The sequence below is a fragment of the Piliocolobus tephrosceles genome, chromosome 8 (genome assembly GCF_002776525.5).
Source record: "Piliocolobus tephrosceles isolate RC106 chromosome 8, ASM277652v3, whole genome shotgun sequence".
Classification (NCBI taxonomy): Eukaryota; Metazoa; Chordata; class Mammalia; order Primates; family Cercopithecidae; genus Piliocolobus; species Piliocolobus tephrosceles.
Window position 1 is genome coordinate 69,717,922 of NC_045441.1, and position 23,638 is coordinate 69,741,559.

Sequence of the window (23,638 nt, forward strand, 5' to 3'; positions counted from 1 at the left end):
AAAAAAAAAAAAAAAAAAAAAAATACAAAAAACTAGCCGGGTGACGTGGCGGGCCCCTGTAGTCCCAGCTATTCGGGAGGCTGAGGCAGGAGAATGGCGTAAGCCCGGGAGGCGGAGCTTGCAGTGAGCTGAGATCCGGCCACTGCACTCCAGCCTGGGTGACAGAGCCAGACTCCGTCTCAAAAAAAAAAAAAAAAAAAAAAAGAAAGAAAGAAATTAAAGATCTATATAAATGGAAATAAATTCCATGTGTCTGAGTTAAGATGGCAGTACCCCCAAACTGATCAACAAATTTGACACAATTCCTATCAAAATCCTAGCTGCAATTTTTTGCAGAAATTGACAATCTAATTCTAAAATGCATATAGAAATTTGACTCAAAATAGCCAAATCTATCTTTAAAAGGATAAACAAAATAGGAAGACTCACACTTCTGGATTTCAGTACTTGCTACAAAGTTACAGTGGTCAAGACTATGGTGCTATCATGAAACTAGACACAGAGATAAATGGAATTTAGAGTTCAAAACTAAATCGTTACATTGTGGCCAACTGATTTTCAACAAGGGTGCCAAAACAATTCAGTTAGGAAATAACAGTATTTTTCAACAACTGAAGACAGGATAACTCAATAACCACATGCAAAAGAATGAAGTTGGACCTCTACCTTTTATCATAAACAAAAATTAACTCAAAATGAAACATGCACCTAAATATAAAAGCTAAGACTATAAAATTCTCATGAGAAAACACAACTACAAACCTAGATGACTTTGATTTCAGTAGTGGGTTCCTAGATATAATACCAAAGTACTAACAACCAAGGAAAAAAGACAAACTGTTCTTCATTAACATTTAAAACTTTTGTTCTTCAAGGAACACTAAAATTTTAAAAAAGAGACAATAACAAGTTTGACAAGAATTCATAGAAATTGGAACATGCATACATATCTTGTGGAATGTAAAGTGGTGCAGTCATTTTGGAAAACAGTGACACTTCCTGAAAAAGCTAAATGGGTTACCACATGACTGAGCAATTTCACTGTAATGTATATATTCAAGGGAATTGAAAATGTATGCCCACACAGAAGCTTGTAAACAAATGTTCCTAGCAGCATTATTCATGATAGACAAAAAGTGAGAACTCGAATGTTCATTAACTGATGAGTGTATAAACAATGTGAAATGTCCATACAATGAAATATTATTCAGTCATAGAAAGGACTGAAGAACTGATACATGCTATAACATAGATGAACCTTGAAAACATTGTACTAAGTGAAAGAAGCCAACCAGGCATGGTGGTTCACACCTGTAATCCCGATACTTCAGAAGGCCAAGGATCGCTTGAGGCCAGAAGTTCTAGACCAACCTGAGCAACACAGTAATACCTCATCTCTATTAAAAAAAATATGAAAATCCGCCTGGCATGATGGTGAGCACCCTTAGTCCCAGCTCAGGCACTTAAGAGGCTGATGTAGGAGGATCTCTTGAGTGCAGGAGGTCAAGGCTGCTGTGAGCTATGATGACACCACTGCACTCCAGCCTGGGTGACAGAGTGAGACATCATCTCTAAAACAAAAAAGAAATAAGATCACATAATGTTTCATTTCATTTATACAAAATGTCTAGATTAGGCAAATTCATAGAGATAGAAACCAGATTCATGGTTGGCAGGGGATGAGGAAGCGGAAAATAGGAAGTGGCTGCCAGTAACCATAGGGTTTATTTTTGGAGTAAAACAGATGTTCTAAAATTAGATGGTGGTGATGGTTGCACAACTCACCAAACATACTGAAAACCAAAACATGAGATTATTTTTATGGAATATTAATTATATCTCCATAAATTTTTTAAAATCTACCTAGAGTTGCCTAGTATCAACTGTTTACATTGTAATCATTGTCCAAATCAAATCTCTGCTGTTGAGATAAAATGGTAAGGCAGAGTGTTTTCCTGTACCAAGAACACCCTCTCTCCACATTCAGACTATTATAGAGGACAATCGTGTATTTCATTCTTGACTAGAGGAATTTTGCTGTTTTCACATGTTTGCCTTGAGAATAATAGTGTTTAATTTGTATTGTGAAATGGCAAGTTTGTAGTTAAGAACTATTCAAAGATAGAATACTCCCATTTCCCAAAACAAATCTGTGCACTATTAATTGAATTGGTTGGGTGATTTGACGGAATGAGTACTGGATTAGACCTCAGAAAACTTTTCTCCATCCCTTACTGTGTAACCTTGGACTCAGTCAGTCATCACTCTGCATTTGTTTTCTTATCTGCCTGTTAGAATATCAATACTTGCACAATTCATACATAAGATTTTCAAGAGAATCAAATGGATATAAGATGTGAAGGTGCCTTGAAAGTGACAGCATGTAAAATGTGAGACATTACTTAACATCCTTCATTTTTCTTCAGACTTTATTTTCAAAGGAAGAGAAAAACAAGATGCTAAGTTAAATGGTTCCTTTTGGGTATTGAGTGAAAGGGACTGGGATTTCTTAAGAAAGAATGTTGCATGGACTCAGAACCCTGAACTTGTGTGACATTAACAGATAGGGTTTTACAGAAAACTGTTATAATTTTTTAATGTATCATTCTGTCAGCATGAGAATGATATGGCAGCAGACAGGTTATTGTCAATTAAGCACGAGCTGTCAGTCAGAAATGTTGAAATATGGTGAGCATGAATCCTAAGCAGACCACATGGCAGCTGCTCAACTGTTATTTTAACAGAGTCACTGTATGTATGTGACATTTTCCTGCAGAATTTAATTTAAGGCCCTAACAACGGAGACACCTCTGCATTTGCATGCTGCTGTCAAGTCAGTCGTGGACCTTCTAAATGAGCTAGAATAGTGGGTGGTAGTGGGAGAGTGACAGGTGGAGGAGATGACTCTTGTCTCATTTTCCTTCACTCAGGTTACATTGAAGAGGCCTGCATCATCCCCTGCCCCTCAGACTGCAAGCTCAGTGAGTGGTCCAACTGGTCGCGCTGCAGCAAGTCCTGTGGGAGTGGTGTCAAGGTTCGTTCTAAATGGCTGCGTGAAAAACCATATAATGGAGGAAGGCCTTGCCCCAAACTGGACCATGTCAACCAGGTATTTTCTGTCCTTTACAGTGTTAAGATATTGTTGAGATTCACAATGATCTGATTTTTTTCTCCAAAATGGAGAAGAGTAAATAATAGCTATTGAATAAAAAATTGACCCATTTTTACCATTAGAATGCCTGAATAAATACATATATGTTATTAAAATTTCAAATTAGATATATTATCTCTGTATTCTCTGGAGATTCCATACCTTGCAAGTATATGAATATGTATATAATTCAATGGAGAGAAAAATGACACCTATCTTTGAAATAATGTCAAGGTATTTAATCTATCATAAGATTGTATCTAACATTTAGGCTGAGATTATCTCATAGTTTCCCCAGACTGTCAGAAAAGACATCTCAGTTACCAACTACTTAAATTAAAATCAAAGAAATAATATGGATTTGGGTCTAAAATTAGGAAAAATATATACTGTTTGTTTAAATGTGTTTGATATAAAACAAATTGAGAAAAACAACCACAAAGATGGCCTCAAAGTCACTATAAGTATGCTATCAATTTACTCATTGACCATTTTCAGTTTTATTTGGAACTCTGACTTCTGATACATTCTTTCTTACCTGCTGTTAATAGTTGTTATTCTGTTCTATTAGAAATGCCTAATGGAGGAATTGTGACTAATTTAAATGAAATGTACCCTAATCCGACAATTATTACTATGTTTGGCCTACAGGTGAATTAACAAAGAATAATTTCATATATTATGTGTGGGTGTTAAGGTGTGTATTTGAATTTAAATCACAACCAAATGAATCAAGTCCTTAAATATTTAGAACTGTTTCACACATATATAGACTCATTTTAATCTCTAAACACACTGCTTACCTGTATACATACTTTACTTCCCAGATTGACATAACTTTGTTCATAATAAAAGTACATTGTAGAGAAAACAGAAAGAACTTTGGAATTAAGTAAATTAAGATGAAGATCGTGGAGAATTAAATTTTATAATAAGTACTCTAAAGAGTCTTTATTGTTCCCTAAGTGAAGTTGCTGATTTTATCTTTAGGTGCAATAGAGGGTAAATAACACACTCCCTTGCTGCCATCTACTGGTAGTTTAGCTTTCCTGTCACAGAGCATTTTGCATTTCTAAGACGCTAAGGAAATTTCCAAAGAAGAAAATTCAGTTCAGCAACTATAATTATATAACTGTAAAACAGAATAACTGAACTAAAATGTTTATAATACAAAAGAATATTTCTCTACACATTTTGAAACCTTGAATTTTCAGTAGCAAATTTAAATTTTGATAAATGATGTATGATTTACAATCCTAATAAAGAGAAATTCTACACGTACTCATACCTATTTCACTTTAGCATGTATGTGTACACCCTGTCAGATATGCAATTAAAATCTGTGTTTGCCTCAGATTTTCCTTAAGTGTGAATTTCAAAAGGTTCAAAACTTCAGGCCAAGTTGTCTTTGCTATTACTAGTGTTTAGCCTAAAACATTTGTCACTTTCCAACTCTAATATATTCTGATGCAGTTTGACAGGGGTATTGTGACTTGGTATCAGTTGACTGAAGGCTTATTGAGACATTAACAACTGAAAAATCAAAGCTAAAACAAATAATACATTTTTGAACATTTGAGCATAAAGGTTCTGCATAAAAATAGAAACTTTTATGAATTTGTGTATTAGTGAGATATTTAGGGAAAACAAAAATGTAAAGATTTGTGTTAATGTTCAAAATTTTAAATCACATAGATGTTTACTACAATGATACATTCCTCAGTAAAATAATCAGAAGCCCATTGGCTTGAAAACAGTCTCCGAGTTTCTATTTTTCTAGTTGAAGAAGGAAGTACTCAAATCCTCATTTTCTACAAAACAGCTGAACTGATTAAGGTAAATCAATGGATAGATCAAGCTACAAATATACTGATAGACAATAGTCCATTGACAAGTTGGATCACAAGTTATTTGCATCATATATCAATTTCCCATGCTACGTATTTTGAGGTCAACTCTGTTTTCCAAGATTTCTCCATCCTGCCCATCTAATTTTTTCATTGGCTCTGCTATTTACAATACTCATTTGTGTGTCTTACTTTTCAACAATAATAAGTAGTTGTGTATTATCTGCTATGACCTAAGAAAACTGTTCTAATATTTTACAAAAAAAGTAGGTGTTTACATTTAAGTAATAATACTTGAAACTTACCACGAGTTGTTCTCATAGCATACTGACCTTTTCACCTATGTTGTTTCCTTTTTCATCATTCCTGTTGAACACCACTCCAGGCACAGGTAAGAACTGTTAAAACTCATGGTTCTTAATAGAATGCTTCTTTTCTAAAATTTCCTGGTTTCTGAGAATACATTTCTCTTCTTGCCTTGTCTTTTATGTTTTACAGGGAGAAAATACCACATTTTCCATTAAAGAATTTTTTTCTATAGCCGTTTTCTTTTTCTTTTATATCATAGTTACCTGTGTTCCTGCATTTCATATCCCTCATTGTAATATCAAGGACTGAGGTGAACAAGAGTTGGGGAGAACAAGTTTCACTTTGCTAATCTTGATAGGCAGTAACACCCGTTATTAATGGTCTTGTGCTTTTCAGAGGGAGAAGGAAAAAGTGCAAGTGGACTGAAAATGGGTGGGTTGGAGATTGTTCTGAACTGATCGGTATTCACTTCAATACAGGCGATTAAAATAAAAGCCATCAAAGGATTAGGAAGAACAGCATTTCTCCTTCGGTTTTTCTTTTCACCATGAGTTGTAGGGTAATGTTTTATCCTGTGCTATTTAGTTCTATTTTAATACAGCACCTAAATGTGAATGTAATCACTTATGGCAATCATTGCAGAATTTGACTCCAACAGTGCATTTTTTATTCTTCTTTGAGACAGGTCCACTTTATTCATTTTACTTAGGTTTTTACTGCACTAAAATTGGCACAAAAGAATGGCTCCAAAGGGCTATTTAAGTCTATCTTTTCTAGAATTCATTACATAAAAAGCTATAGTTTCTCTCTTCTCTTTTTCTTTCTCTCTCTCTCTGTCTCTTCAAGAGGGGTGTGTGTGTGTGTGTAAAAAAAGGAATAGAGTTGTACTATCATAGATTAGAAAAATATTTTCAAAGAATTGTATTTAATGCCTGAGTCAGCTTGGTTGCAGTGGCTTATGTGTCATTTATTTCCTTTATTTAGTCATTCTTCTCATTGAAAAAAGAACATAATTGGTTCATTGTACTAAAAACCCTGAAACCAAGCACACCACCCCAAATGTGGGACTGAAAGGCTTTATGGACCCTGGAGCAGAGACAAATTGCTTTGTTTCATGTGGCCTTCACTGCTTCGGGTTGTAGACCAATATCAGACTCTGCTTCCAATCCTTAAATGATTGAGGATTCGTTTTAAGATGGCTTTATTTCATATTGTTTATCTTTTTAATTTAGTTTCCCATATGATACACACCAAAAATGTAAATTCTCATCATGATTTATACTTATCTGGAAAATAGGTCAAATTGTATTTATTTGGAAAACAGCTATGTTTTACACATATTTAATTCATCAATTCATTGTTCATTCAATCATTCTGCAAATCCCTATTGAGTACCTAACATATGAGCACCCTGGGCTAGTATCGAAGTCACACAAAGCTGTAAATTACACAGATGGTCCAGAAAGTTACAATACAGTGTGTTAAGGGTCAGCACAGGAAAATATGTAACCTTTCTAATGTGATCCAGTTGATCGGATTCACACCTGCAGCGTAGCGTAATAGCAGAGCAACAGAATACAACATGGTTAGCCCTATCCTTTACTGCTAGAACTCTTGAGTTCTCTCTATTGCAATGTTATAATAATAAGCCATAAAGGAGGGGAATGGAAGTAGCTTAACAGTGAAATGATTGTTGTTATGGCGTGGAAGTCTTCTTGCTCACTCTTACCAGATTCCCTGAGAGTGCTGAGAGCCATGTGTGTTTCAGGTGTATGAGGTTGTCCCATGCCACAGTGACTGCAACCAGTACCTATGGGTCACAGAGCCCTGGAGCATCTGCAAGGTGACTTTTGTGAATATGCGGGAGAACTGTGGAGAGGGCGTACAAACCCGAAAAGTGAGGTAAGACAAAGCCTAATTACACAGAGAAGCAAGACACAAAACCATGTCCCAATTGCACATGTGCCAACACAACTGTTCACTCCTCCCCAGTCTTCTGGATAAAATTGTCTGCAGTTTTGCTTTTAGGGAATCTGTGTTCATGGAAAACTAGGAGAATCTGCTTCAAGCAGCAGTTTATTCTATTCTGGCCTTCTGATTTAGGAAGCTTCACTTCAAATACCCTTAAAGAGAAGGAACAGCGTATTCAATCTGAACTAATGCAGATTTTCAACCCCAGTAACTTTTTTGCTTACAGGCCAAATATATGTCCAAGTTCATTTTTAAAATAATCTATTTTAAACTCTTGCTCTTTTGTATCAAACTGGCTAACTGAATACTATCCTGTTATCCAGGGAGCTTTCTCTGTAACCTCCAGCTACTTCCTGCCTGTCCCTTGTTCTTCTGTAGCTACACTGGTCAATAGGATAGCCACTAGCCGCACTAACTCAATTTAAATTTAAACAAATTAAGATTAAATTAAATTAAAAATTCATCTCCCCAGTCACACTAGCCATGCCTCAGTGCTCCATAGTCACATGTGGCTGGCAGCTATCTGTTGGACAGCACAGACATAGAGTATTCTTTTGTCATAGCAGAAAGTTCTATTGGACAGGGTTGTTCTATTACACTCACTGTATTGAAAAGACCCCTCTTCATGTCTATCCCTGTAATAAAACTATAAATTTCTTAAAACAGAGAACCTACCATATTCATAAGAATTCCCTACTGCCTAACACTAGATTGATACTCATTAAATTTTCCATACAGCATTTATCACATGATCCTTAAGGGCTCTAGAACTCTGTGAAACAAGTGTATGAGGTTTTATCACCTCCATTTTGTAGATTAGATTCCCAAGTACCAAATAATGTACCAAGAACACCCATCTAGTAGAGTGGCAGCATTGGAATTCAAACCCACGTCTCCCTCCACTCTTTTTAAATACACTAGTTTCTTTTAACCCTTCTCAGTAACACCCAGGAAAGACAAATATAAGAACATCCAGCACACAGCAACCCAAGTTATGAAGAAGTTCATTCTTACCCATAACCCAACCTTTCATGCATTTAAGATTGATATGTTTTAATCTACTTCAGTAGGAAAGCAGAACAAGTTAATATTTGTTTTACCATATAAAACCTTTAATATGAGCCTATATATAATCTATGTCTAATAAAAAGTTTTATATTTCTTTTTTCAAAAGCCCATCTGAACTCTCAATTTATTTTTTCTCTGAGGACCTTAATATAGGTAGACTGGGAATGGGGAAGATGTAGAGAGGTAATGAGTAGATAGGGACACAGAAAAAAGAAGAGATTCTGTTTTCCACTATTCTCCTTTCAAATTTTTTTTTCTTCAAAATTAAAAAATATTACATTAAGACTTTGATCAGGTTTGTTGTTTTATTAGTAAAAAAAATTATAGGCTGGGTGCAGTGGTTCATGCCTGTAATCCCAGCACTTTGGGAGGCCGAGGAAGGCAGATCACATGATCAAGAAATCAAGATCATCCTGGCCAACATGGTGAAACCCCTAAAAATACAGAATTATTTGTACTAAAAACAAAAATTAGCTGCGCATGGTGGTGCACACCTGTAGTCCCAGCTACTCAGGAGGCTGACGCAGGAGAATTGCTTGAACCCTGGAGGTGGAGGTTGCAGTGAGCTGAGATGGTGCCACTGCCCTCCAGCCTGGCCACAGAGCAAGACTCCATCTCAAACAAAAAAAAATTTATAATAAAAGAACTACTGGGTTGTTTTCTTCAGCTTTCCCTTCCACTGTCTGTGTACATGTTACTTTTTTTTTTTTTTTTTTTTTTTTTGCTTTGTAAATACTCTAAACATTTCCAAACACATTCTAAACAAAGTAACTTTTCAGATCAATTTATTTTTTTAGTAAACAACTTCAATGCCAATAGAGAAAATAGGTCAGTATTGATTGCGATCTCTAATCATGTAATGATGTTTCTGTTTGTTACTGATTGAGTAGTACACCTCCCTTAAATTATCCTCTGCTAATGAAGGTCAAAATGTCCTGCTTCAATGCAAGTGTTGGGTGATATTTTCAGGATAGATGGGTCTATAAAAAAGGAGGTTTAAATTTATTCAATTACACTCTTCCTCTTTAAGGATGTTATATAGCCTGTCAAGGAGTGGTGGTAGAAGTGGTTTGCCTTGGTAGGGAAGGATATTTTTTCACTGAATTTTTCTAGAATTGCCAGCACATAGTGATAATAAAAAACAGACAGATTTAGTTATTGTTGCTTTTTAAATCTATGCAGAAAATACACTCTCTTATTACCACACCTATGATGGGCTTCTGACTCCGCCCTTTGCCTACAACTTGGTTCTACACCATGTATCTCTAATATAGTTCAGTTTTCTCACAGTATAATTCTTGCTCCTTGAAAGAAAGGCCAAGAATTTGAAGAAAGCAAAGGAATTTAAAGTCCCTTCCTTTGGGCTTAAAACTTGATCCAAATAATTATTCTGTATTCTAGGGTGACTATAAAAAATTTGTAATGCAAAATAACAAAAATAAAGCCTATAAGTAGCCTGAATACTACAACAGGAACATTTCAGCAGCTGTGGCACATTTAAGCAATAGAATTCAAATGTAGACATTAAAATATATCTTAGAAAAATAGTTAATGACAAGAAGATGATCATAATATATTGTAAATTTTTTAAATGGTACAAATAGGTAAAATTTGCTTCTATTTTGTAAAATGAAAATATATATTTAAAGTAATAGTCTATTAATATAGTCTGTTATGAGTGGTTATCTCTGATGAAATTGTGGAAATTTTCTTATTTTCTTAAAATGAGTATATTACTTGTATAACAAAAAATAAAAGGAAGAGAGATGTATTTGTCTGTTCTCACAGTGCTATACAGAACTTCCTGAGACTAATTTATAAAGAAAAGAGGTTTAATTGACTCACAGTTCCACAGGCAGTACAGGAGACATGGCTAAGAAGCCTTCAGGAAACTTACAATCACGACAAAACAGTGAAGGAGAAGCAAGCACATCTTCACATGGCAGCAGGAGAGAGAAAGGGTGAAGGGGGAAGTACTACACACGTTACAAACAACCAGATCTCATGAGAACTCATTCACTATCATGAGAACAGCAAGGGGAAAATCTGCCCTATGATCTAATCACCTCCTTCCAGGTCCCTCCCCCAACATGAGATTTGGGTGAGGGCATAGAGCCAAATCATATCATTCCACCCTGGCCCTTCCCAAATCTCATATACTTCTCATATTTCAAAACACAACCATACCTTCCCAACAGTTCCCCAAAGCCTTAACTCATTCTAGCGTTAACTCAAAAGTTCAAATCCAAAATCTCATTTGAGACAAGGCAAGTCCCCTCTGCCTATGAAACTGTAAAATCTAAAACAAGTTAGTTACTTCCAAAATACAATTCCCCCATTCCAAATGGGAGATATTGGCCAAAACAAAGAGGTTTCAGGCCCCATGCAAGTCCAGAACCCAGCAGGTCAGTCATTAAATTTTAAAGCTTCAAAATAATCTCCTTTGACTCTGTGTCTCACATCTAGGCCACAATGACACAGGGGTGGGTTCCCAAGGCCTTGGGCAGCTCGACCCCTGTGGCTCTGCAGGGTACAGTCCCCAAGGCTGCTTTCATGAGCTGGCATTGAGTGTCTATAGCTTTTCCAGGTGCACAGTGCAAACTGTCATTCCATCTGTCATTCTGGGGTCTGGAGGACTGTGGCCCTACTTCCACAGCTCCACTAGAGAGTGCCCCAGTGGGGACTCTGTCGGTGGGGTGACCCAACCCCATATTTCCACTTCACACTGCCCTACTAGTGAAGGCTCTACCCCTGCAGCAGACTTCTGCCAGGACATCCATGCATTTCCATACATCCTCTGAAATCCAGGTGGAGGCTCCTGAGCCTGAACTCTTAGCTTTTGTGCACCCACAGGCCTAACACCATGTGAAAGCCACAAAGGTTTTGGGACTTGCATCCTCTAATACAATAGCCTGAGCTGTACCTTGGCCCCTTTTAGCCATGGCTGGAGCTGGAGAGACTAGGTTGCAAGGTGCCATGTCCTGAGGCTGCACAGAGCAGTGGGACCATGAGCCTGGCCCACAAAACCAAATTTCCCTCCTAGGCCTCTGGGCCTGTGATGGGAGTGGCTGTCATGAAGGTGTCTGAAATGTCTTGGGGACATTTCTCCATTGTCTTGGCTACTAACATGTGGCTCCTCTTTACTTACACAAATTCCTGCATCTGGCTTGAATTCCTTCCAAGAAAATGGGTTTTTCTTTTCTACCACATGACTGGGCTGCAAATTTTCTAAACTTTGTGCTCTTCTTCCTTTTTAAATGTAAGTTCCAGTTTGAAGTCATTTACTTGTTTATCCAAATAAGTTAGGCTTTTAGAAGCAGCCAGGCCACATCTTGAATGTTTTGCTGCTTAGAAATTTCTTCCGCCAGATACCCTAAGTCATCTCTCTCAAGTTCAAAGTTCCACAGATCTCTAGAGCAGGGGTACAATGCCACCCATCTCTTTGCTAAAGTATAGCAAAAGTGAGCTTTATTCCACTTCCCAATAAGCTTGTCATCTCCATCTGAGAACACCTCAGCCTGGATTTCACCATCCATATTTCTATCAGCATTTTGGTCACAACCATTCAACAAGTCTTTATGAAGTTCCAAACTTTCCCTCATCTTCCTGTCGTCTTCTGATCCCTCCAAACAGTTCCGACCTCTGTCCATTACCCAATTCCATAGCTGTTTCCACTTTTTCAGGTATCTTTATAGCAATGCTACACTTCTTTTGTACCAATTTTCTGTGTTGGTCTGTTTTCACACTGCTATAAAGAACTACCTGAGATGGAGTAATTTATAAAGAAAAGAGATTTAATCAGCTCATGGTTCTGTGGATTGTATAGGCTTCTGTTTCTGGGGAGGCATGAGGAGACTTACAATCATGGCATAAGGGTGAAGGGGAAGAAAGCACATCTTCACTTGGTGGCAAGAGAGATAAAGCAAAGGGGGAGGTTCTGCATACTTTTAAACCATCATATCTCATGAGAACTCACTATCATGAGAATAGCAAGGTGACCATCCACCCCCATGATCCAGTGACCTCCCACTAGGCCCCTCCCACAACACTGAGAATTCTGATTCAACATGAGATTTGGGTGGGGACACAGAGCCAAATCATATCAAGAGAAATCTTTGAAAATAAAGATTTATGTACATAACTGCCTAATAGAGTGTTGGATATCTGTTCTTAACTCTGGATCAATAGGTAATTCTACAAGTTGATCCTTGCATATAGTGACAGTACCTACCCAATTGTAATCTATTCTTAGGAGCAAATCCAACTTTTGAGCACTGAAATGCCCTGTGTGCAACATGTTGTCTCTAAGCTGCTGTCAACAGAACATTTTAAAAATGATATTGAAGGTAGAAATTTTTCCTGGGAAACTCAAATTCTCCCAAAAATATTCATAATTTATTTTTTTCAACAATGAAATCATATCAATATCTAATTTGAATATTTTTGTGATTGCTTTTTATGTATCCAGTATACAAAAAAAAATGTATAGGTATTTGTGTGTTTTTTCAGGCTACAGGCCCATTAAGACATGACCAACAACACAGCTTTCCAGTATTTGACTGTATCCCACAGGGAAAGGACATTCCTCTTAAGTTCAGCAACACTGCATAGCAAGGTGACTCTGTAGAGTAGATTTGTGAATGTTCCTGCTGATTGTAAATCCCTGAGAAAAGCTGGGATTCCAGGTATCACTGGCAATATAATTCAACTGATATTTTAATACATGACACTAGGTTTGAGAGACTTGAGAGTTCAAGCCTTCCTTTTCAACTCCTGAAATGCAGTTCTCTTCCTGAATCCATTAAGTTGGCTGATCTTTTCCAAGTGATACATGAGAGAGAAAGGTTTTCTCTCCTGCTATAATATTTAAGTGCCCAGAGAGATTATTTACTATGGTAAAAGTGAAGTCTGATACTAGCCATGTTAATTAGAGTCCCAAAAGATGAATAAGGAGCCCTTCATGACTGCTTACAGGAGAATAAAATGGAACACAAACTAACAATTTTTTTAAGTCAAGTAGTAGGAAAATCCAAATAACCATATTTAGAGAACCTATGCTATACCTATTATAATTGTCTTTTCACTTCTCACTTTCTTTTAAGATTCACAGCAGAAGGGAGGCTAAAATTACCTTTAAAATGACAAAATGAATTGATAAATGCCTCTAGTTGTTTTCACAAACACTCAATGAAATCTTCCACTTAGAGATTTCAGTGTGCCTGGTCTTTCATCACATATAAATCAATCTACCTTCTCTATGAAATCCATCATTTTCTTGAGACGAATAAATGCATTTATATGCCAAATTGTAAGCCCTCTATGAAGTTCTTTGGACAATTCCTCATTAGTTTCTGCCTCATATGTATATAAATGACCCTCTTCTTTCAGAGGAAGCTTTCATAACATGTAGAATTTACATACATACAATGGCTCTTATATTCAAAGACTCATGAATGCAAAACAGATTTTTGAATCATGCAGAAGCACTACAGATATTTAGAAGAGGCAAAGATCCTTTTAAGTCTTCATTTCTGGAGAATTTCATTAGATAACAAAGCTTCCTACTTCCCACCCCCATAACGATGTCTTAAGGAGAACCATCTGTCCTGTGGGTTGGTCATTCTAATTGTCCTGTTTTCTTCACTTCTAGAAGGTATGTATATTTTCTAGAATATGTTTATGTTCTTTTCTAGATGCATGCAGAATACAGCAGATGGCCCTTCTGAACATGTAGAGGATTACCTCTGTGACCCAGAAGAGATGCCCCTGGGCTCTAGAGTGTGCAAATTACCATGCCCTGAGGACTGTGTGATATCTGAATGGGGTCCATGGACCCGATGTGTTTTGGTAAGACGATTAACCCTTTTATTAATGTAGAGTTTATTTAATTCTTTGCCACTGAAGCTTTAAAGACATTATTTTAAAAATATAATAACTTCAATGTAAAATTTGTTTGTTTGCCATATTTACCAAAGCAAGGTGTGTTTTCTCGGCCACATCATTTTATGACTGTGCTATTTAAAGTTTGTAATGTTTCCTCTCACACTAGAACAGCTCCACCTCTTGCAAGCTTTACTCAACCCATCATCCTAACCCAGCACAAAAGGCCTTCAGTTCGCCTTATGAATACACAGCATGTTAAAAACTGCAGTGGTGATAATGATTCCCTCCAGGTAAAAGGGAAAATGAATGAAGTAAAGGTACTTTAATGGTGTCAAGTTATTGTCATCCATTGCTTTTTGCCCAATACCTTTTATTTAAATGGTAGGAATAATCTCTCACACAGTGGGAATACAGCAGCAGGGGTATTAACACTAAAAAGCAAAAGATACTGGGTAAGAAACTAAGTAGAAGAAGAAAGCTGTGCACCAATGAATCTCTCTTTACACACTGACTCTGTGTCTCTTTGGGCCTGGAAGCCAGCTGAGAGTTTCAAATCACACAAAGCTCCTGCGTTTCAACAGCCAGTAGGGGCTCATCCACGAGACTCTGGGAAGAGAGTCGTTTGAAACAGAACTGGCTGCTTATGTAGGATATTTGGCTTACCCATGGGCACCTTTGTAAAACTGTACATTTCAAAAACAGCATCAAAAGCTTGGGAAAAATAACATATAGAATTATTTTTTGAAATATGATATAAAACCATTTCAAAGAAGACTTTATGGTACATATTTTCCAAGGAGAAATTGATATTCCATTTCAGTGTTAAAGATACTGATTAGCAGACAACTGATATAGCAGGAATAAAACAAAGATGGCAGTTGACTGGAATGCAAGTTAAACTGTAATAATCAACTGTTTCACAAGGATATACAATTGATTTTCTGTCCTAATTTCATAGCATCAGATTTGAAGTTACATCAAATAATTGGGCTACATGCTACACTGTCTATGTTTATAATAGTGAGATTTTTTTTGTCAGATATTTTATTACAAAAATTTTCCATTTTTATAAAATAGGAAATATTGAACCCAGGCCCCTTCTTAAACTTATTAATAGGGATTTTAATAAAAGGAACCACTAAACTGGGACTTTGTCCAGTAGGTTTCTATGTTAAATGATCAAGGATAGCCATCTTAGAAGAATTATCGAGGTTCTATTATTTGTAAAAGAGAGTTTGTGAAGCACATTTTGTGTTCCTGAGAGTTTGCCAATAGGAATGTTTGGATAAGAATAAAATTCAGTGAGGTGAATAAACTGTGATTCCTGGGCTTTTTATTTCTTTAAAGAAAAACGTTAGAAAAATTAAATTTAACAGTTTAATTGAGCAAAGAACCATTCAAGAATTGGGCAGCCTCCCAAACCAGAACAGGTTCAGAGAGGCTCCAGCACTGCCACATGGTTGGAAAAGATTATTGGGCAGAAGCAGATAAGTGACATACAGAAAATGATGTGCAGAAGCGAGGTTCAGCAACAGCTAGATTGGTTACACTTTCACGTTTGTGATAAACAGAATGAGTAACTAAGGCAAAAGTCCCAATCAATCGAAGTTTAATAAGCCAGCTTTAGGACACATCTGGGAAAAAGCAAGGAGGTTTTCTGAAGAGGTGTTCAAGAGGTTTTATGTTTACACATTCGCTTAAATGGGGGGGGGCATGTAGGAAGAGAGGCAGGTAGGCATTAAGGCAAATAGTTATATTCCTATGAGACTAGTTAGTGCCCCATAATCTACATTTTACATAAGGTAAGGTGAATGTTTGAAGAGAAAAAGGTAATAGAGGAAGAATCAGTTATGCAGACATGCTGGGTAGATGGAAGAATGACTGATCTCCTCTTGTTTTTGTTCTGAACCTTGGGAAAATACACTTGTGATTGATAGCATCAGTGTGGAATCAGACTTGAGTTTTAGGAGTTAGACTTAGACTGTAGACCTAAAGTTACAATTGGTATGTCCTTGTTTGTGGGAGGCCAGGAAAGAATTTACCTGTGAATCATCTATGGGAGCAGTCATTCATGATGCCTGAGGCCGTTTACCTTTCCGTGGGAATCTGGCACAATGCTAGCAATAGCTATTCAAGTGGAAGAGAATGTTGCAAGACGGCCTCCAGGCTTACCCTTCCCTTTTGCATAGGGTGTATGAGATCCTGATACTTTTTAAAAACCTTCCTTTTCATTTGTCATATTTGAACATGATTTGAACAATCAGCCACATTTGAAACTCAGTGATTGCACAACAGTAGGTAACCGTCTGTTTACACATCCAAATAGGGTACAGGTCACTATGTGCGAAGAAACCTTTAGGATGAACTTGAATGTAAGCGGACAGCTTACATTCAAGCTAAATTTCATTTGACATGTTTTACCTTTAACTCACCTTGTTTCTTCCCTCAGGCCTTCATTAAACAGATACCGATTAAGCTCTTACTGTCTATCAGTAACTGTGTTAGGTAGGGAAAATACACTGCTATCTAAAACATAAGTCTTCTGCTAGTGCAGTGTAGAAAGGAACAAGACCTTTATATAATACACATTATGTCAAGACGGATAGTGTCATTCCAGTGGTGTGACCAAAGTGCAATGGAAGCAGGGGAGGAGGAAGCAATTATTTTAGTCCTTAAAAAGTCCATGGAGGCTTGTTCCTGGTTTCTTACCATTCTTAGAAACCAACTGTTTTCAGAAGACTGTACCAGTAGATGAATGGGAAGCCAATTTTTTTTTAGATGTTGTCAACTGAAGAATGACAAGGTTCATAAATTTGGAAAGGGGAGCTTTATATCTCATAAGGGGTTGCAGCCTGCAGGGTGGCCATCCTGACAGGCTGGGAATCATAGCTGCCAGCCAGAAGCCGGAAATAGACACTTCTAGGGAATGGCAAAGGGAACAGTAATTTGTGTTGAGCAGGGTGGCCAAATATACATATTTAATAAGCTATATGAGGAGTCATGAATATTTATAAAAAGAGAAAAGTATGCATGTGCACTTGAGTTTTATGCCCCCTCATGTGTCCCATGTACCAAAAATAGTGGTATTAGCATGATCCAAGGGTAGGGTTTTCAGTGCTCTAATGTCAAAAGGTGAAACAGAGGTCACAGAAACCCTTAGGGTACATCCTCCATGGACTGCCCAGAACCACTCCTTGATCAGTGGTTTCTTTTTAGGAAGAAATGCTGGTTGGCTGTTTTGTTGCAACCATGAAAGGGAGAGGCAGTGTCAGGCTCTAACCACCCAAGGGGTTCTTCCTGCCTGCTGCACGAATAAAGACCAGGGTATTGCAGTAAAGAAAGAGTTTAATAGACATAAGGCCAGCCATGCCACATGGAAGATGGAGTTAGTACTCAAATCAATCTCATCTAAGGCTCCTAGGTAGGGGTTTTTCAAAGGCAGTTTGGGGGAAAGGGGTGGGGCTGCCAGGTAATGGGTGCTTGCTGCTGATTGATTGGGGCAGAGATGAAATCACAGGGAGTCAAAGCTGTCCTCCTGCGGGCTGAATTCTTCTGGGTGGGGCCACAGGAACTAGGTTGGCGGTTCAGGTAGAGCCCTGGGTGTTAGACATGCAAAACAACGGAAAAGATATCTCAAAAAGCCAATCTACTGTAGTGGTGACATCTGCAGGAGTAGCTAGCAATCATTTGTGTCTACACCTTAGCAGAATTCAGGTTCCTCTCCTCTCCCAGCCTGATGGCCTTTCATTAGCTTTACAAAGGCACTTGCGTTTGGGGAAAAGCCTGTTATTTCAACTATAAACTAAATGTTTCTTGAAGTTAGCTCAGCCCAAAAACCCAGGAATAACTAAGAGAAAAGCGAGATGAGGTTGGGTTAGATCAGATCTCTTTTACTGCCATAATTTTCTTACTGTTATAATTTTTGCAAAGGCAGTTTCAAGACAATTGGTTGATCAGGTATATAGTGAGTGTTTCCAAAGGGCTTGTTTCTGTATAACCCTTAGTTTTCAAGGTTTCTCTGTGGTCCCTATGGCCAAGACGGGGTCCATTTGGTCAGTTGCAGGTCTTAGAACTTTATTTTTTTTTCTCAATTCTAAATTAAGGATTAAAATTAGAATTCAGATTTAGAATTGTTTATATGCATATATACATGTACATCGGGAAAAGGAAAGTCACTAACACCAAGTCATTTCAAGTTACTCTTAAAATGTCTTTTAAGGCCCAAAAGACTATACATAATCCACAAACATATAATTATATATATAATAATACACATATAACTTTATGTGTGTGTGTGTGTGTGTATATATATATATATATATAATAGCTTTCTATAATAATTAACGTGACCACCATATGTGTGTGTGTGTGTATAGGTGTGAGGTGATGTGTGTATTAGCATTGGACACATGGCATCTTATAGCTAGATGGTACATCAAAATCTCATTCAACAGCTTCATTTTATACATTGAACAACTGAGGCATAATGAGGTTGACTGACTTTTCTGAGTTAGCCAGTGGTCCAAATGTTCTAACTCCTGCTCCAGTGCTGTCTCTAATATACTAGTTGTGTAGCTGAGTATTCACTTTTCTGAGAATTTGTACTGTTCTTTTTAAGCCTTGCAATCAAAGCAGTTTCCGGCAAAGGTCAGCTGATCCCATCAGACAACCAGCTGATGAAGGAAGATCTTGCCCTAATGCTGTTGAGAAAGAACCCTGTAACCTGAACAAAAACTGCTACCACTATGATTATAATGTAACAGGTACATGGATCGTCATCTGATCACAGAGTTAAGTCCAAATCTTGTGTCTGTCAGCTCTGAAGTTTTCCTGTCAGTATAGTTCATCTCTATCTGTGTGCCTTTTGGACAAGCTGCTTACTTTCCCAGAAATAATTACATATTAAATGACAGAAATACTTATCTGGGTTTTTTTTAGTAAACACCAAGATAGAGGAAATAAAAATGTCGCACAGACATTAGCCCTTAAAGTAGGTTGTGAATATGCTAAGTGTTCCTGCATAAGACAACCTCTCACTTTGGGAAGGTGAATCTAAAATATTTTTGGCACAAGTATCATATTTATTCAAAAATGTCTTTCTTTTTTAGAAGATGCTTAATTGCTAAAGCATACTGGGGCAACAATTCGTGAGGTGTGGGCAGTTTACAAACATGATTAGTCAGCAGTCTCAAACTTGCCAAAGATTATAAATCAATGCTATAAAAGGTGCAGGTAAAAATAGATGAGTATTTTCAGAAAAATAGGTTTATTATAAGTTGCATTTTCCCCTAAAACTCATTTAATATCATCAAGGTGCATATGCTAGGAAAGAAAATCTTTTATTTGTTTATATGAATTGGGACAACACCAAAACTTACTTTGGAATTTTTTCCAAGTAATTTGCACTCTGAAGCAAACTCAAGAAACTGTACAGTGACACATAACAGGTCAGATTGGCTGTTTCTTGTGGTTTTTCTCTTTAGTTTCCTTTGATGATACAAAAGAAAGTTATCTGGGACATGCTATGTTACCCAGGGAAAAGAGATGAAAGAGGTATTTTGCAAAAGACATAAAATAAGAGAATTAAATAAATATGGCTGAAGTGATTTTATCACTTTAATAAATGTATGCATTTTCATGCATTCTAAATATGGATAAGAAGTAAAATACATTTTATTTGAACATAACTACACAGTTAAAGTACCATCTGTCACAATTACGATTGTTTTGCTAAAAGTAATGCTAAGATTTTAAATTATATTTTTATTGGGAAAAAAAGTTTTTAAGTGACATTGATCTGTAGGCCAAAGCCATTTTTACAGTGTCACCAAACGGCTAGCTATCAAGATTTTCAAGTAGACATCTGCCTTTAAGAATAATCCCTGTAGCTATGTGCAACCCCAGCAATTCCATTTGACTCCTGATATGTTCAAAGCTGGGATCCATATGCTCTGCATGGGGGATGATTGATTATAGGGCTTAGGAAGCAGTTGTGAATTAAATACGGGATTCAGGTCATCAGAGTTTCATTTGAAATCTGTTTCATACTTAGCCTTCTGTTCTGATGGACTTCCCTTTTTTTCAGACTGGAGTACATGTCAGCTGAGTGAGAAGGCAGTTTGTGGAAATGGAATAAAAACAAGGATGTTGGATTGTGTTCGAAGTGATGGCAAGTCAGTTGACCTGAAATATTGTGAAGAGGTAGGTGGATGCTGTGTTATATCTTCGCGAGTAAATTCTTCCCTAATAATTTCAGTTTTCATGCTGAGCCAAGTGACCGGTGCTCCATGCAGCTCATTGCCAGCAGATGTTTTTCTGCACTATCACAGGCTAAGTGTGTTCTTGAAAAGATACAATGTCCAACACTACTGATTCCTACATATAATTTCCTGTATTTTCTTCTCCTTGGAGCCCAAAGGTATGCTAATTAGCCTATTCTGAAAGAAACGCTTGGGTAACAATAAGTAAGGTAAATAAAAGCAGTAAATTTTAATCAGACTACTTATCTTTTGTAATTTGATGTGAATTTTGTGTAGTGCCTGGGACATCTGCCAAGGTCCATCATTTATTCTCTTTGTTGCTAAACACTGATCACATGTGGTTTCATAGCAGATTTTGATTAATATCTGGGATCTAATACCCAGCTGTGACCATCTAAGTACTAGGTCTGATTAAAGAGACAGCCTCAAATTCAAACAAAGGAATGAAGCCAGCCATTACTATCTTCTAGGCACAGAGAATTGTAACTGATAATTATCTAATTGATGAAAGTAATGTCATACCTAGATGTGAGCTTCTGAAATGTGAGGAAACATAGTCGTTGGCCTTTCTTCATTTTTATGAAGCTACACTTTATGTTGTAATAATTTTATCTAATTTCCATACCCAAAACATGACAAATGTTGACTCTCCATGCATCTGAGGTCCACTGGGTCAAATACTAACCAAGATAAGCAGGAGCCTCAATAGATCTGGAATAGACTAGAAGGGGGTCGTAACCTCATTAGAGTTTAACATACGCAGTCACCATGTCTTCTGTCTACACATCCTGTGGTTATTATAGCCCACAGTAAATTGTTCCAATACCTAGGGGAGAACTCTAAACAGAAATACTTTAATCCATTTGATATATTTATCATACGGACCTAACTTAACCTTCTTATGTCTCTGTTCATGAAAGCAGAGCACCCGCATGTGTTGAAAACACAAATTTGTTTTGTTAATAAATGCCTCCTGCTATAACCTTCTAACATAACTTACTGTATTAATTATTTAAATTTGAATAATTGGAAATTTCACACTTGAATCATTTTAGTTTTGTAACCAATAACATTGAAGCAATATAACCATTATAAGAATAATGTCAGTATTGAGCTGGGTGGGGTGGCTCACGCCTCTAATCCCAGAACTTTGGGAGGCTGAGTCGGGCGGATCACCTGAGGTCAGGAATTCAAGACCAGCCCGACCAACATGGAAAAACCCCGTCTCTACCGAAAATACAAAATTAGCTGGGTGTGGTGGCACATGCCTGTAATCCCAGCTACTCGGTAGGCTAAGGCAGGAGAATCGCTTGAACCCAGAAGGCAGAGGGTGCCGTGAGCCAAGATCGCACCATTGCACACCAGCCTGGGCAACAAGAGCAAAACTCCATCTCCAAAAAAAAAAAAAGCGTCAGTATTAATGAAGATAATAATCATATACTGACTGGAGAGCTTTCTGTGATCTACTTCTAGTTGATTAATACATCTTTTTGTTTGCAAACATAAATGATGCACTCCTTGGTCAGTATGAAATATGAAATAAACGAGAGCTTTGCAAAAGCTGAAACCTAAGCATATGTGACCAATTTTAAATGATTTCATATGATTAAAGGACAAAGCTGTAAACTGGATTCTTGATTTCTTACATCAAATATGAGTAAAAACCTGGGAAATAACTAATTTTAATTATATGGGAGTCTAGATAAGTTTAAGCTTACATGCAAATATTATAATATTTGAATGTTGCATGGCAATTAGGGACTCCTAGTTTTAACATTCTAGCAAACACTGTCTTCAAGGACTTACAATTTGACTGTGCAACCCTGCATTCAGTGCCACAGCAGTAGGTAACACTTACTGCTTCCCTAACAGCCACAAAGAAAGATGGCATTATTATCCAACAAAGACGAAGATTAGAGTTAAACCTAATAAGCACTTATGTAGTATTTTTATCTTTAGTGTTTTTCAGGCATTTTCTCATTGGATACCTAGTAATTGGTTTCTTCTTTCCTATTAGATTTTTGAATAGGTTTCTTTTTAATTTATTTAGACAGATGTTTAGGTAAATGAGAGAGAGAATTAAAAGAGAGATATGATCAATGTAAGGAAAAAATTAGTATAGGACTAAAATGTGTAAGTGGTGAATATGTAAGTCAGTAATAATTGAATCCTGTGATTCAAACTTTCCCCATGAAACTATTATTTACCTCAAATGTAACACATTATTTTTATCATATCACTTCAAGATTCCTATCTCCAACCTCCCATGACTTTTAAGAAGCTTTGTGAGGCTTCAGTTGAGTGATATGGTAAAAGTTTTCATACCAAATACTCAGCTCTGTTAGGTATTACTGGTGTAGAATATAATGGGAGCGCCTGCAGAGAGATGTATTACACAAAGCTTATGATCTGATCTTTTCTCAGTGGATAACTTAGAGCTAAGAACTATACTTGAAACACAACATAATGTTTCAAAACAAATTTTGCCGTTATTTGCTGTATAAATTAGAAAACATTAACTTCTCTTTCATGCAGAAATAAAAAAGATCTTGGAAATTCTAAGAATTACTAGTTTTAAAAATTTATATTCTCCTAACAAGCTCTTACATTTTCCTATTTCTTTGTCTTTCTTTCTTTCTTTTTTTTTTTTTTTTTTTTGGAGAGAGTCTTGCTCTGTTGCCCAGCCTGGAGTGCAGTGGCACTATCTCAGCTCACTGCAGCCTCCACATCCTAGGTTCAAGCAAGTCTCCTGCCTCAGCCTTCCAAGTAGCTGGGACTATAGTCATGCACCACCAATCCCAGCAAATTTTTATATTTTTTTTTTTTTGGTAGAGGTGAGGTTTCACCATGTTGGCCAGCATGCTCTGAGGTGATCTGCCCACCTCAGTCTCCTGAAGTGCTGGGATGACAGGCGTGAGCCACGGCATCCGGCTGACATTTTCCTATTTCAATGCTACTTTGTACCATAGACATTTTAAATGTTGGAATATACAGTAGAAGAATTTGAAACATCATCTTATATTTTTAAGGCAGAATATTTAAATAAGTAATGGAACCCAAATGCCAATAAAATGGCACAACATTATTATCTGATGAGAAGGTTTGACACCAAAGTAACTGAATTATGCCACCGTTGAGTTTTAGAAGTG

At 37.0% G+C, this 23,638-nt stretch overlaps 1 protein-coding gene across 1 annotated transcript in view; it reads left to right on the forward strand.

Annotated features, from left to right (window-relative positions):
• The window catches only part of THSD7A (thrombospondin type 1 domain containing 7A), a 492,664-nt gene that overhangs the window by 433,795 nt on the left and 35,231 nt on the right, over positions 1–23,638 (forward strand). Inside the window, exons 14-19 of the mRNA XM_026449388.1 lie at positions 2,931–3,109; positions 5,384–5,389; positions 7,076–7,209; positions 14,040–14,193; positions 18,848–18,992; positions 20,315–20,430. Of these exons, the coding sequence (XP_026305173.1) occupies positions 2,931–3,109; positions 5,384–5,389; positions 7,076–7,209; positions 14,040–14,193; positions 18,848–18,992; positions 20,315–20,430 (734 nt within the window). The remainder of the gene's footprint in view (positions 1–2,930; positions 3,110–5,383; positions 5,390–7,075; positions 7,210–14,039; positions 14,194–18,847; positions 18,993–20,314; positions 20,431–23,638) is intronic.